The sequence below is a fragment of the Aegilops tauschii genome, chromosome 5 (assembly GCF_002575655.3).
Source record: "Aegilops tauschii subsp. strangulata cultivar AL8/78 chromosome 5, Aet v6.0, whole genome shotgun sequence".
Taxonomy (NCBI): Eukaryota; Viridiplantae; Streptophyta; class Magnoliopsida; order Poales; family Poaceae; genus Aegilops; species Aegilops tauschii.
Window position 1 is genome coordinate 533,967,518 of NC_053039.3, and position 14,460 is coordinate 533,981,977.

General features: G+C 51.9%; 1 protein-coding gene and 1 pseudogene across 1 annotated transcript; one reads left to right on the forward strand and one right to left on the reverse strand.

Moving 5' to 3' along the window:
* Positions 1-400: 400 nt before the first annotated feature.
* LOC109784737 (uncharacterized) lies at positions 401-1,556 on the forward strand. The gene is made up of 2 exons (XM_020343335.1): positions 401-1,093; positions 1,323-1,556. The coding sequence occupies exons 1-2, from the start codon at positions 401-403 to the stop codon at positions 1,554-1,556; spliced, it is 927 nt and encodes a 308-aa protein (XP_020198924.1).
* A 5,877-nt stretch (positions 1,557-7,433) lies between these two features.
* LOC109784736 (protein SRG1-like) lies at positions 7,434-10,066 on the reverse strand (annotated as a pseudogene).
* Positions 10,067-14,460: the final 4,394 nt, after the last annotated feature.

A 14,460-nucleotide genomic window follows, 5' to 3' on the forward strand; every position in this document is an offset into this window, starting at 1 on the left:
CCGCCGCCGGCCTCGCCTCCCTCGCCTCGTTCGGCATGACGACCGCCCCCTCCGGCAAAGGCAAGCCTCCCCTCCCCGCAAGATCGCCGCCGTGTCCAAGCCGAAGAAGACGCTGACGGCCGCACAGCGGGCAAGGGAGTCGGCCAAGAGGAAGGGCCGGAGGCACGCGGCGGACACGAGGGATGAAGCCATCGCGGCGGCCGCGGTCTCCGCCACCACGCAGCAGGAGGTCACCAACGCCCGTGTCGCGGCGGCAATGAGGGAGGCGCTCTACATGCTAGGGTTAAACCCTAGCCACCACGGCCTCGTCAACGCCACCATGGCCGCGGCCAGCACCGGCTCATCCACGTTCCCTCGGATGGTGCTGCCCGACTCGCCCCGCGCGTCGGCTTGCACCCCGATGCCCGGCTTCCACGTCTACCCACAGGCCTCCCGCCTCTCCGGGGAGTGCTCGCCCGAGGTGAGCGTGGTGGTGCCTTCCACGCCCGCGCCCACGCCCATCGACCTCAACGCCACACCGGTGGCTGGTGGCTCGTCATCCGGAGGCGCGAGGAAATGCACGCGGCAGATGCCAACCGATGTGCTGCTGGGCACACGCAACCTGTTCGACGGAATGCCGGCCTCCGGCGACGACAACTACATGCAGAACATGATCTTCGAGGGTGGTGCGCCGGCCGCTGGCTACGATCCCGACGAGACAGAAAGCCAGGACGGCCGAGGGGCGTTCACGCCGTCCACCTTTGATCAAGATCAGGCGGCCTTCATGCGTGATCAGGTCGGCCTGGACCTGGACAACTTCCCACTCGACCACGAGTTTCCGGAGGACTACAGGCAAGAGGAAGAGGATGAGTGCGACATCGAAGGGGAGCCTTTGTTCGAGGACGAGCTCGCCAACCAAGCCACCGGGGCGAAGCCGAAGCGCAAGAGCAAGCGGACCAAGGCATACACGGCGGCCGAGGACAAGCTTCTTTGTGAGTGTTGGAGAGACATTGGGCAAGACCCCAAGACGGGCGCCGAACAAAAGCATTCAACTTTTTGGATTCATGTCCACCATGAGTTCCATGAGCGCAAGAAGTTTCCGTCGTACCAAATAGTAAGCATGCGCGGGTGGGTGTCCATTTCGAAGCGATGGAGGGTGATGTAACAAGAGTGCCACACGTTTTGTGCCACTCTTGAGAGCGTCAAGGCCCGCCCCGTGAGCGGCATCAGCATGCAAGACTTGGTATGCTAGCAAGCCGCCCTCTTTTGTGTCATTCCGTTTATGCTAGCGTGTTCATTTTGCGTACCATTTGCCAATATGCCTGCATGAAATACATTTGTAGGCATTTCAAGCTTTGGAGGCATTCAAGGTCCAACACAATGGCAAGTGCTTCAACCTCTCCCATTGCTTTAGGGTCATCAAAGACGAGGAGAAGTTCAAGGCGCAATATGCCGCCCTTAAGTCGCGTGGGGGGATGCAAGCCGTGGAGGAGGTTGGGGACGGCGAGAAGGCACGACCGCGGGGGAAGACCAACTCCAAGAAGGAGGACAAGCGGGATGCGGCTCGAACGCCTTGATCGCAAGCGTGGAGAGCATGATGAGTAAGAAGGACTCAAGGGAGGAGGAGCGCCGGCATTACAAAGAAGAGCAAATGAACGCCTTCATGAAGATCCAAAGGAGGAGGCTTAAGATGGACGCGGAGAAGCAAGCCAAGATGCTTGAGATGGAGGCGGAGAAGCAAGTCAAGATGCTAGAGATCGAGGCCGCCAACGCCAAGACCAAGGCGAAAGAATTGGCTCTCGCAAGCATGATGACCGGGGTGAAGATCATGAAGATGGATCTTAACACCGTGTCGCCGAGGAAGAGGCCGTGGTTCGAGAAGATGCAGGCCGACATGCTCAAGTTCGACGACGAGTGATCTATGGCGGCGAGCGCCATCCTTTTTTTGTATGCCGATAGGTGTGCTGGCATGACCACGGGGCCGCGATGGCGTGATCGAACTCAAGTCCCACCCTTTTGTGTGTGCTGGCATGTGTGCCGACCGCTGGTGAGTGCGCCAGCATGAACTGTGTGGTGATATTTTGAAGCCGGCATTGTATGTCGACGCTGGCATGGTGCCGGCATGATCGATGGCTGCGGGCCTCTTTAAAAAATTGCGTGCGGACATGAAATGAGTCGGCGCGTTAGGCGCACAGCCGACCCAAATCTAAAACAAGGCGGACGCCGGGCGGGCGGCCGACCCAAACGGACAAAAGCGCCGTCCGTTTCGGTCGGCCGTTGGAGTTGCTTCAAACTTAGCATAAATTTGTACTAAAGCTAGTATAAAATTAAGACACTTATTTTGAAACGGAGAGAGAACGCATTAGAGTTGTGTCCTTCAATTTGGACCGGAGGAAGTAGGTAAAATTGCCAGCCAGGTACTGTTGGCAAAAAAAAGGCATAACATATCATATTCACGGAAACGTTCAGAAATTGCTAACAACAGATGCAGCATTTGCAGTTTTATACTACTAAGACGCATCCATTCCGTAAGAAAGATGAGGTATTACATTTTTATGTCGCTTCTACCACACATTTTTTTAGAGCGACACTAAGCGAGCATCGCCACCGAGACATCATACAATGAAGAATGAACCAAGGCTTAAACAGACGCACTGGCATAATATAGCTACGGAGAGAACTGACTGACATTACTGCGACCAATTCCAGCCGGCTACGGCTCTAATTTAGAACTTAGACCTTACATAATACTGCTACTTGCTAGCTGGGATTGGGAATGCCAAATTCATGCAGCACACAATGCAACCAACTGATGATCTGTCAAACCGCCGCGGTCGGGGCCTGGAAGAGAGGAACATACTGTCCATGGGCGTCGGAGGAGTGTGCGTGGTCCCAAAGCCTGACGATCTCGACGGGGACGACGCTGGTGGAGCCACCATGGTACCTGATCCGGACGTGGCGGGGGATTTCTCGAGGGTCCTCGAGCTGGAGGACGACGCGGACGGTGGCGAGATCGGGCGCCGCGAAGCAGGCCGGGTCGATCTCGCGGACGAATCCGAACCTGCCGCAGTTGGCGCCGATCTCCTTCTCGGTGCGCTGCTCGACGGGGTAGTCGTGCAGCGCAACGTGGGCGATGAAGTCGTTCCTGGCGCGGGAGCAGTTACTGGTCTCCCCCTCGCGCACCAGCTTCACGGTGGCGCCGTCGAGCTCGAAAGGCTGCCGGCGCATGGCCGCCTCCCGGTCGTCGGGCGTGCGGAAGCGCACCGTCGCGTCAGCGCCGTGGCCGGGGGGCAGGAGCTCGAAGCTCTGCGGCAGGTCGAGCGCCAGGGTGCGGAAGACCCGGCGGAAGAAGGCCCCCGGGTCGGCGCGGCACGGGGCCGTCTCCGGGGTGATGTAGGCGTACGCGAAGCGCTTGGCGAAGTAGACCATCTCGGGAGGGGAAGGAGGCATGTAGATGGTGATGCGTTCTGGGCGGGACGCGCTTGTCTCCGTCGGCGGAGTGACCAGGCGGAACGCGGTCGCGGCCGCGGGGACACCAAAAGACTTGAAACACTCGTAGAAGGCCGGCCGGTCGGTGGGGATCTCCAACGCCGTCGCGCCCTCCGGCATTAAGGGATACGCCATCTTGATGGTGGTGCGCTGGATACTAGGCGAGTGGAAAGGAGCAATGGAGTGGAAGCTACCAGTACCAGCGAGGTTGGGAGGAGTGGAGTGGGAAGAAGCGGTGGACTGGGGCTTGTCGACGAGATCGAGAGGAAGACGGGGTGTCTTTTTAAGGGCATCAAGGCCAACTTTAACACATAACACATTTTGTCCATTCCCGTTTGTTAGAGTTGTGTCGAATATTATTGTATAATATAGGTTACTGTGGGACTTGTAGTTGTACTGTTTTTATATATGATGTGGAGTCGGTCCAAGTAGGACACTTGTATCCTAGGCCTCTCATATATAGCGAGGGTAGACACACGATGTAACCTATGCCAATATAATAGCACGGGCACGCGGGGGAGCCGGCGGAGTGTGCAGGCGCCCGGGCGGCCGGGGTGCGGTATTGTGACGGTGTCATGGGGAGGGGCGCCCGTAGTCAGGCCTCGGGAATGTAGCCATATCGGTGAACCTCGTTAACAAATCTCGGTGTAGTGCTTGTGTGATTGCTTGGTCCTCGGTAGATCGACGGAGCGCCTCGGATTTATTCTAACAAATGATATTATGAGCAAGGTTCGAAGAGGCTGCGGATGAGATTTAGAGGATGGATCATCGTCGAGTTCGGCAAAAAACGATATGCGGAAGTGATTGTTCCGTGGCGGTTGTTGGGTGTGCTGTTGACGAGATCAGGATAAGCATAAGGAAGCAGGCCGTACGGAAGCTCGAATCAAAAGCGATCGGGAGCAACTAGCATCGGTGAGTTGCATCAGCGGGCGGCTAGATTGGTTCGGTTGATCGAAAGCGGCGGCGGCGGCGGCGGAACGTGTGGGCAGCAGAGTTTGGTGAGACGGATCGAACGAGTTGAACTCGATTGGTTTGGCACAAGCTGCGGCCCAGGAAGCTGCAACGCAGGGACAAAGACCCAGGCCAGGCGTGGCCCCACAGGTGGCGCAGTAGGCCGTGCGCAAGCAGGCAAGCGGCTGCAGGAGCCCAAGGCCCGGATAAGGCTGGCTGGCAGGCTGAGGCGGGCGCTAGCGATCGGGGATCGAGGAAGTTAGCAGGCGCTGGTGCGTACAGAACCATGCAGCCGAGGATTTGTTGTGAAAAAAAAGGAGAAACAAAGTCCTGACGTGCATGCGTGATGTCCAGGAGCATTGGTGTGGATCTTGAGAGTTTTTTGGATCCTATTTTGCCAAGGATACACAGAAGGCTAAAAGGGGACAAGTTCTGGATAAAAAGTCTATGCGTACACAGAAGTTACTAGCAAATGGCGACAAGAAAAATTATGCAGGAAGTATTCATGGGGTCATGTTTGCATGGAGATTTTTTCTGGTGGGTCATGTTTGCTAAGAGTGCTTGGTGCGTGTGCGTTAAGGATGGTAACACGCGCATAAGGCTTGGAGGAGTCTGAAGTGCGGCGCGGCAGGATCATGCATACACAGGGCGTCAGGCAATGCACGGATGTGCGGGCAGACACGACGCAGGGTGGAGCATGGTTGCAGTCGGATAATTTCGGCTGGGTCGGACTGGACAGTCTGATGGATCGACATTGATGTTGGTTAGACAGAAGATGGCGGTGATTTCAGCGACGACGACACAGGAGCGTGATGTTGATGGTGGCCGACTTCTGGGGTGTGGAAACACGTGGTGCATGCCTGAGGGCTTGTGCGGCTTCGACAGACTATGGCGCGGGGTTGATTCAAGATGGTGCGCACAAGGGAGCTTGAAGTCAACAGGGCGCGGGGTAGCACGGCGCAGCTACATAGAGTCATGTTGAAGGTGGAGCTGGAGTCTGATGGATGACTATGCTCTGAGCTGATGGAGGGGCTACGGTGTAAGATCGGAGAATCGAAGCCTATTTCAGCGGGATAGCGAGAGACACGTGGATCGGACTGGGTACCAGTGGTCTGACGGAGAAGTGATATACTCGGCATTAGTCGGTGATTGTGTGATTGCTTGATCCTCGGTAGATCGACGGAGCGCCTCGGATTTATTCTAACACCGTTTAAATGTGCATGGACACAAAACACGACCCAATACACACACGCAAACGAACGGGTTTTAACATTTTTGTCCATGATGATCTATTTCCAGCCCAAATTTAGACCGAGTTTGCTCCCGGGTGAACGCGCTATGGAGGCCCGCGGTACCCTTCCCTTGTCCTCTCAGGACCCTCCTCCTCGACACTAGCACCCCAACCTCGTCTTCACCACAACACACCGGCCTCATGGCCCTCGCCGTCGCTGCCCACTCTCGGTCGATTCGCCACCACACTAGCCCCCGTGGCCGCATCCACCAACTGTCACACCGCCACCGCAACCAGCCAACCACTGCCACTGCCACCGCCATCGCCATTGGCACCGCATGCGCCCGCGCCGGCACCGTCCGCAGCCACCTAGACATAGGTGGTGGCAGGGCATTGTGCGGGAGAGTCAGCATGCCGCCGGTGTGGCTCAGTAGGATGAGGGCGCGGACAAATGCGTCGGCCATAATGGGCGCACCGACCGGACCAAATAAAAAACCGGACACACGTGCATGCTCGGCTAACCCAAACAAGCAACAAGCAACAAGCGAACAAAAATCACGTTCGTTTGCATCGGCCAGTTGAAACTACCCTCACAAGCGGGACCTATTTGTCTGAAATTATGTCAATGTTTCTAGACACTAGATTAGACCTATCTTAATGTATTACACCAATATATGATGTTTCTCGCAACAAACCTGTATAGTACTTCCCCAATTCCACAATGTAGTGTCTATAGATTTTTATAAAAGTCAAACTTTGCCAACTTTGACCAAGTGTATAGAGAAAACTGTCTAAATCTACAATACTAAACATGTATATTCTAAAAATATAACTCATGATGTATTCAATGATGTGCATTTGGTATTCTACGTGTACCTACTTTTCTCTATAAATATGGTCAAAGTTTGTAATGTTTGACTTCTGCAAAAATCTATAGGCACTGCATTATGAAACGGAGGGAGCAGATGTTTTGTGCAACACTAGCCTCAATAAGTGGTGGTTGTGCAATTCTCTCGTACCGAGTGTGTTGCTAGTTCACTCTTAGTGAAAAAGGAAGGAGGCATTGAATTGGTTGGCTGGAACACAGCCGGGTCCTGTTGCTCTGTTTTTCCTCTGTTCTTGTTGGCCTGTGTGTCCATTATATCAACCAGCAGCAGCACGTACCGAGTCCACCAAAACAAGCGAGAGAGGAAAGAAGGCGGCCAACAGAAACAAACTGGTGCATGGCTGGAGCAGTCTTGAGAGTGTAAAGCAGTTGTTGTATAATACTCCCTCCGTCTCAAAATAAGTGTTTAAATTTTGCAATAATTTTAATGTAAAGTTATATTAAGGTTGAGACACTTATTTTGAGACGGAGAGAGTATTAGTGCAGGGTGCATTGCATATCGTACACTGTAACGACTAGAGTGTATTTATTTGTTTGAAAAAGGCAGTAAAGGATGTCCAACTGTTGTTATTTCAGATGAACTTACGCAGTTGCTTGTTCTCCAGGCAGAGCTTATCCAGTTACACAGATGCTCCCTGTTGCCTGTTTTAACTGACTAAAATTCATTTTGTGGCGGGAGAGAATCACAAATTCAGTCAGAATGCAATGCCATGGTCGTATGAAAGAATCCAGTGACTAACATAGATTTTCTATAGCTCACCGAATAGCTGACAAGTATGTTGGAGTTCCCAGTGAAGACTGTTTTTATCTGAAAAAACGTGCAATCAAAATCCTTGCTTTTCCAGGGTCTTGATTAATCTCTTTCCTTGACGAAAATATAATGTTCAAAGTGCCCAACTAGAAAACTTTCAATCGAGAAAAAAGAACGAAATGCTTGGTCTTGATTTTCCTATATCTTGGTGGTCGTTTGTCATCCAGCAAACCAGGCGCCGGCTTCAGCTCCGTTTCCTCATCCACCTTACAAGGCATGGCCAGTGAAAGACTCTCCTTCTCGGCATTCGTCTCCAACCTATGAACCGGGCTCATCATCTGCACGCGTCAAATATTTAAGTTGCATATGACGGTTGTGCAGAGGGATGCACACATGTAGAGCGATGCACACAAGATCCAATGGTTGGCTTTGGCGTGAGATGCAAATTATGGACGACGACTTGATGTAGAGGGATGATTGTGCAGCGGCAGTAGCATCACATGTAGCTGCTAGTACGAGGAAAAGTGATGATGACAACACTTGAGTGACTTGATGGTGGTGCTACTCGAGCACCCAATGCTCGTATTGATTCTTCAGGGGTGAAAATCTAGACTCCGACCTTAGTGGTTGGATACGGTGACGGCGATGCTTGAGTTTCGCTCCCTTTCTGAAGGGGTTATTGTTGAAAAATCTCGTCGTCCGTATGGTGTCATGAGAAGATTGGTGCGGATATGATCATTGTTGTAGTTTGCGGACCACGGATTTGACCGCTTGGTTTTTTTTTTCACTCACCTACGCATAGCTTTGGTTTTATATGACTTTGCTTTTTGCGGGTGTGCTTTTTGTATGAGTGCGTTGTGGTTAACTATGTCCATCCTAACTATGCAGAGACCGGATGTGTGATCTTTTTATTTGTATCATCTCAATGCTTCATTTTGAGCCAATAAAAGTCACTCTTCGTCGAAAAATGCGTCAAATATTTAATTTGCATACAACTCAATGAAAGAACAGTGTTTGATCCTTTTTTATACGGGACAGTTCTCACTGAACAAGTCACGTCAGGGCGCTCCCATCCGGTAACCGAGGGCCTCCACTAGCACCTCCTCTCTCCTCACCACCGCCGGAGGGTGTCGCCGGGCAAAGCCCATTCGGTGTTGGCGGCGGCGGGAACATCTGAAGGCGCAGAGAGGCTGGTTCTATCGGACTCGGAGCTCAGCGGCGGGTCATAGCGTGGGAAGGTGAGGCTCCGCGGTTCGATTGTGGTTCCTTGCCGGCCTGAGTGACATTCCCAACTTGCGCGGTGCTGGCAAGCGGGGACGTGCCGCTCTAGCCAGTGCGCCGGTTGGGGCAGCGTAGATGCACGCTCGCGCAAGCAGCGGTGGCCCTCTAGGGGGCGGTGAGGCTGTTGGTGCATGGTGCGGAGGGCTCTGGCCATGGTGGCCAGCGAGGTTGCAGAGCTGACAGGGGCATTGTGTGCGGGCCTATCTCCGGCCAGATCCGATTGGATTTGGCATCGGGGTGCCCAATGTGCGGCAGGCTCTCTACTGGATGTAGGCCGTGGCGGCGACGTACTGGCCTTCCGTATGTGCAGTGGTCGGCCGGTGACGCTACTGTCCACGACTTGGTGGTGGTGATCCAGATACGATCGGTCGGATGGTGGTTACTATAGGCTGTACTGTAGCGACTTCCTACGGCTACAGTCATCTAAAGGTCTTCAGAGGGTTCATCTCTCTTGATCTAATGGTTGACTTCGGTGGTGAGATACAAATTATGGACGGAGACTTGACACAGAGGGATGGTTGTACAGTGGTAGAGATCGCATCGCATGTAACTGTTAGGATCGTGGAGAAGTGACGGCGGCAGCTCATGTGAGTCCGATGGTGGTGCTACTCAAGCACCTAGTCTCGAACTCCGGGGCGAAAGCCTAGGTCATAACCGAGTGGTTATACTTGTCAATGACGATGTTTTTCTTACATCATTACCCCGATGAAGGCATTGCTCGGGCTGATTCTTCGGGGTGAAAACTTAGAATCTCGCCTTGTGGTTGGATCTGGTAACAGCGGGGCTTGAGTGTCACTTTCTTCTTGAAGGCATTGCTATTGGTGAACCTCGTCGTCTATGCGGCGTCATGAGATGGTTGGTGCGAATATGTTCATTATTGTAGTTTGCCGACCGTGACCGCTTTAGGTCTTTTTTTTCGCTTACACATAGTTTTTGTCCTATATGACTTTGCTAGTTGCCGACATGTTTTTGCGTGTGTGTGTGAGTTGATGATGTGTGCATCCTAGCTACGTGGAGGTCGGGTGTGTCTTCATTGTGCGATGTATCTTCTTGATGCCCATTTTGAGTTAATAAGATCCACCCTTTGTCGAAAATACAACACTGGTTATTATAGATTATTCAAGAGAGCAAGCACTTATTAGCTTCATCATATCTTGTAATCCATTTAGTTTGCTAACTTAATGACTAACTTATACGGTTTGGTACAACATTGTATCATTTCCTATCTCTGTTAACTGGCAAGCCACCGAGATCGTCATCGGCAAAAAGAATGGTAAGGATATCACCATCAGAGTGGGGCCTCATGCCCAAAACTAGGTCAGATCTCAAACATGGAGGGTAGTAGTTGGATTTAGCAAACCCAGAAGCGTTGTTTTATATTTGGTTGACGAAGTAATCCTAATCATGGTCCAGGAGCTTGGCCATTTGTCACAAGATAAGGTCTCTTCCTCTTGGTTCTTCATGGGTACTCATGTAGCACACCCATGTAGAATAGTGTAGTCAATCAAAGCTTTTGATTTATTTATTCAGTTTCTGTGAATTCACCGTGAACATCTTTTTTTCTTCAAAAAATCTATATATCTTCTAAAGAAGCAATTAATCAATAAATTTCACAAACTACATCACAAGCAACCAAAAAAAACTACATCATCATGAGAAGTTTACAAAAATACACCTTACTTGTTGGAACGTAGAGAGTGTATTAGAAATGTAAAACAACACTGAATTAAGGTAAGGTTGTAGGTAATTAACCTGAAAGATTCCGGGTGAGTGAGCCACTTAGCGTAAGTCCTGTCATCTTCTGGCTCCACTCTCAGATGCCACCGGTCGTTCTAGCTGAGGCCCTGATCCTGGGTTACCACTTTGTCATTTCCACGGCCTTCCACCTTGAAGCGCTTGTCGTCTATCAAGTTGCTGCAATTTTGTTTTTCTTCATACGTTTGCTGGAAGAAGTACCTTGACGCACTCATCTGGCATCCATAAGAGACTCCTCAATTCCATCATTGGCCACCTGTATACAATTTCAGCAAAACTTGAATAGTTTATAAACTAATTTCAGCAAATGTTAAAATTTTGAATTTAGACACTAAGGTGGATATGCTCACTAGGAAGAGGCCCGAGGTGTGTAGAACCGCCCAGAGCTTGTCAGCCTCGTCGATGTCCGTCAGCAAACTAAGACCGACGGAAGGGATGGGCTCCATCATCTCATCAGCGGCCAGTAGGTCATTCTCCTTGTGCACCAGGTAGAGTCGCAATGGCCCCTCGACGGCCTCCGCCAGCTCTTGTACTGTAATTCCCCAGGATTTTCACTATCCAAATCTAATATCTCCGCTAGCATCCACATAGTATCGATCCTGGCCGCAACATACATGCTCGAGGGCTTGAATACAAAAGCTCAAGATAGCAGCGTCAACGGAAGCAACAATATCTTAGAACAGACATAAGTTAAACAAGGATGCCTTAAGAAGGCAAAAACAAAACCAACAACGATCGAAGAGGCAAGACCTCCTGCCTGGGACCTCCTAACTACTCCTGGTCGTCGGCGGTCTCCACGTAGAAGTAGGCACCCTCGGGGGTGGTAGTAGTAGTAGTAGTAGTAGTAGTAGTAGTAGTAGTAGTAGTAGTAGTAGTAGTAGTAGTAGTAGTAGTAGTAGTAGTCGACGGGGGTGGCATCTGGCTCCTTGGATCCACCATTTGGTTGCAACAACCGGAAAGAAGAAAGAAGGGGGGAAGGAGGTAGCAAAGCAACCGTGAGTACTCATCCAAAGTACTCGCAAACATCAGATCTATACTAAGTATGCATCAGTATCAAATGGAAGGGTTGTATACGTGGACTGAACTGCAGAATGCTAGAATAGAGGGAAGGCCTAGCCTATCGAAGACTAGCATCTTCAGGCAGCTCCAAGCATCTTGCAGCATTTAGAACATTATATAATAGCAGTTTATAAATAACAAGCATGTTGTAGCATTAATGCCCCGAGATCCTTCCTCGACTGCCTGCGAGAAAGCAATCCTGAGCATCCATTACCATGGACACGGTTATTCGAATAGATAACTTCCCTGCAGGGGTGCAACACATTACCCTACACGCTTGATTACTCTGGCCGGACACACTTTTCTGGGTCAATGCCTGGCCTCGGAAGATCAACACGTCGCAACCCTACCTAGGCTTAGTAGAGAGGTCCCCGCCGGTCTACATCCTAAGCACTCCGGGGTCTTGGGCCCATCGCCCGTTGCACTCCGGGTCGTTGCGTGCAGGGTGATCCAGGCCACCACCTCTGGGGCGCCGACTAGGCCGTGCCGCATGAAGGAAATATGCCCTAGAGGCAATAATAAAGTTGTTGTTTTATATTTCCTTATATCATGATAAATGTTTATTATTCATGCTAGAATTATATTGATCGGAAACCCAAATACATGTGTGAATACTGAGGGAGTCCTGGACTAAGGGGTCCTCGGGCGTCCGGCCTGTTATTCGTTGGGCCGGACTGATGGGCTGTGAAGACATGAAGGCCGAAGATTGTACCCGTGTCCGGATTGGACTCTACTTGGCGTGGAAGGCAAGCTTGGCGACCGACTATGAAGATTCCCTCTTATGTAACCGACTCCATGTAACCCTAGATCTCTCCGGTGCCTATATAAACCGGAGAGCATAGTCCGGATAGGGACAGACTCATTACCATATTCACATAGGCTAGACTTCTAGGGTTTAGCCATCACGATCTCGTGGTAGATCAACTCTTATAACACTCATATTCATCAAGATCAATCAAGCAGGAAGTAGGGTATTACCTCCATAGAGAGGGCCCGAACCTGGGGTAACATCGTGTCCCCCGTCTCCTGTTACCATCGGTCCTAGACGCACAGTTCGGGACCCCCTACCCGAGATCCGCCGGTTTTGACACCGACATTGGTGCTTTCATTGAGAGTTCCACTGTGTCGTCGACGAAAGGTTCGATGGCCCCTTCAATCGTCGGCAATGACTCCGTCCAAGGAGGAACCTTCCTCCCCGGACAGATCTTCGTATTACGCGGCTTCGTACTGCGGGCCAACTCCCTTGGCCATCTGGAGCAGATCGATAGCTACGCCCCTGGCCATCAGGTCAGATTCGGAAGCTTGAATTACGTCGCGGACATCCGTGAAGATTTGATTTTCACCGGATTTGAGACCGCGGCGATCGCCCGCCCCGATGAACATAACCTAAATCTGTCACCGGATCGCATCCAGGAGATGGTTCCTGTTGCTGCAACGACCTTAAGGCCGAAGCAGATTGCGCCATCCGAGGCCACAGAGTCTGCGGCATTGGAGCCGAACACAGACTCAGCCTCATGCAACATCTGTGATAACGGAATGCCAGACTCGTGTCCGGCTGCGAGTTCCGAACCGCGCGCGCCTATGAACACCGAGCTTGATCGGTTATCGATTTTCGAGTTCAGCGCCGCAGATGTCTTCCAACACTCGCCATGGGCGACCTACTAAACTCACTAAAAAACCTATCCCTGGCGGATGACTCGTCGCCGAACTATGTTCGGTTCGAACTTACGGCGGATGATGGAGAATTTTGCTTCCCACCCGCCACCCACTTCATAGCCACTGTTGAAGATCCAACCAACACGCCTGACCCCCACTCCGAAAACGTCGACGGTACGGGGCAGGGCCAGAGCTTACTACCCGCTAGACACGGGATGGCCACTTCATGGTATGACGTGTGTATGATAGACACACCTGACGACGCCCTTGACGATGACAAGGAGGACCCAGTCGAGGATAAACCTCCTGGTACACAGTCCGAACACTGGCGCCCACGGCGCCTCCCTAAGTCACATCGCCCAAGAAAAAACACTCCGGACAATGAAGACCCTGTTGAGGTAGAATCCGAACAGGAGGAACAGGAAAGCGGGCAAGACAGCCTTGATGGACAGGCCACATATGGAGACTCGGAGGATAGTAATTACCTCCCACCCTCCGAGGATGAGGAGAGCCTTGGCAACGAGGATTTTATCGTGCCTAAGGAGCCTCTCGAGCAGGAGCGCTTTAAACGCCGGCTTATAGCCACTGCAAGGAGCCTAAGGAAGAAGCAGCTGCAGCTTCAAGCAAGCCAAGATCTGCTCAATGATAGATGGACCGAAGTCCTGGCCGCCGAAGAATGCGACCTTAGCGGCCCAGACGAAAGCCACCCCAAGAGCAGGTGGCTCCCTCAATACGATGGCAGGGCGTTGGAGCCCACACCACCATCGAACAACGCGGTTGGACGACCACAACTTGGTTCGGACAAAGCAGCAGCCCAAGCAGAGGACCATACCAACCCATCAGGCTGTCAACACAAGAACAAAACAGCTCGGGGGAACACTCGCGACATCCAACAAGACCTGGAGGGTAGAACAGGACACACAAATCGATATACAGATCGCGGGGACATGCACCGACCGGCGATGAGGGTTACCTATTCGGACACAACAGAGCCACCCACGCCCGGTCCGAGCACCGTAAACGGAGTCCGCCGGAGGTGCTTCATAGTGTGGCCCAACATAGAGGAGCCGCACACCCTCTCTGCCTCACTGATGAGGTAATGGAGCATGAATTTCCAGACGGGTTTAAACCCATTAACATCGAATCGTACGATGGACCAACAGATCCCGCGGTATGGATTGAGGATTACCTCCTCCATATTCACATGGCTCGCGGAGACGACCTTCATGCCATTAAATACCTACCTCTCAAGCTTAAAGGGCCAGCTCGGTACTGGCTAAACAGTTTGCCAGAAAATTCTATTGGCAACTGGGAAGATTTGGAATGCGCCTTTCGAGACAACTTCCAAGGAACATATGCCCGGCCACCATATGCTGATGACTTAAGTCATATTGTCCAGCATCCCGGCGAATCAGCCAGGGA

What these genes read in the sequence shown, in the direction of transcription:
- LOC109784737 (XM_020343335.1), top strand. Translation starts at nt 401, where the DNA reads ATGCCCGGCTTCCACGTCTACCCACAGGCCTCCCGCCTCTCCGGGGAG. An exon ending in AGTTTCCGTCGTACCAAATA is followed by an intron (nt 1,094 to 1,322) that starts GTAAGCATGCGC and finishes ATACATTTGTAG; the next exon opens with GCATTTCAAGCTTTGGAGGC.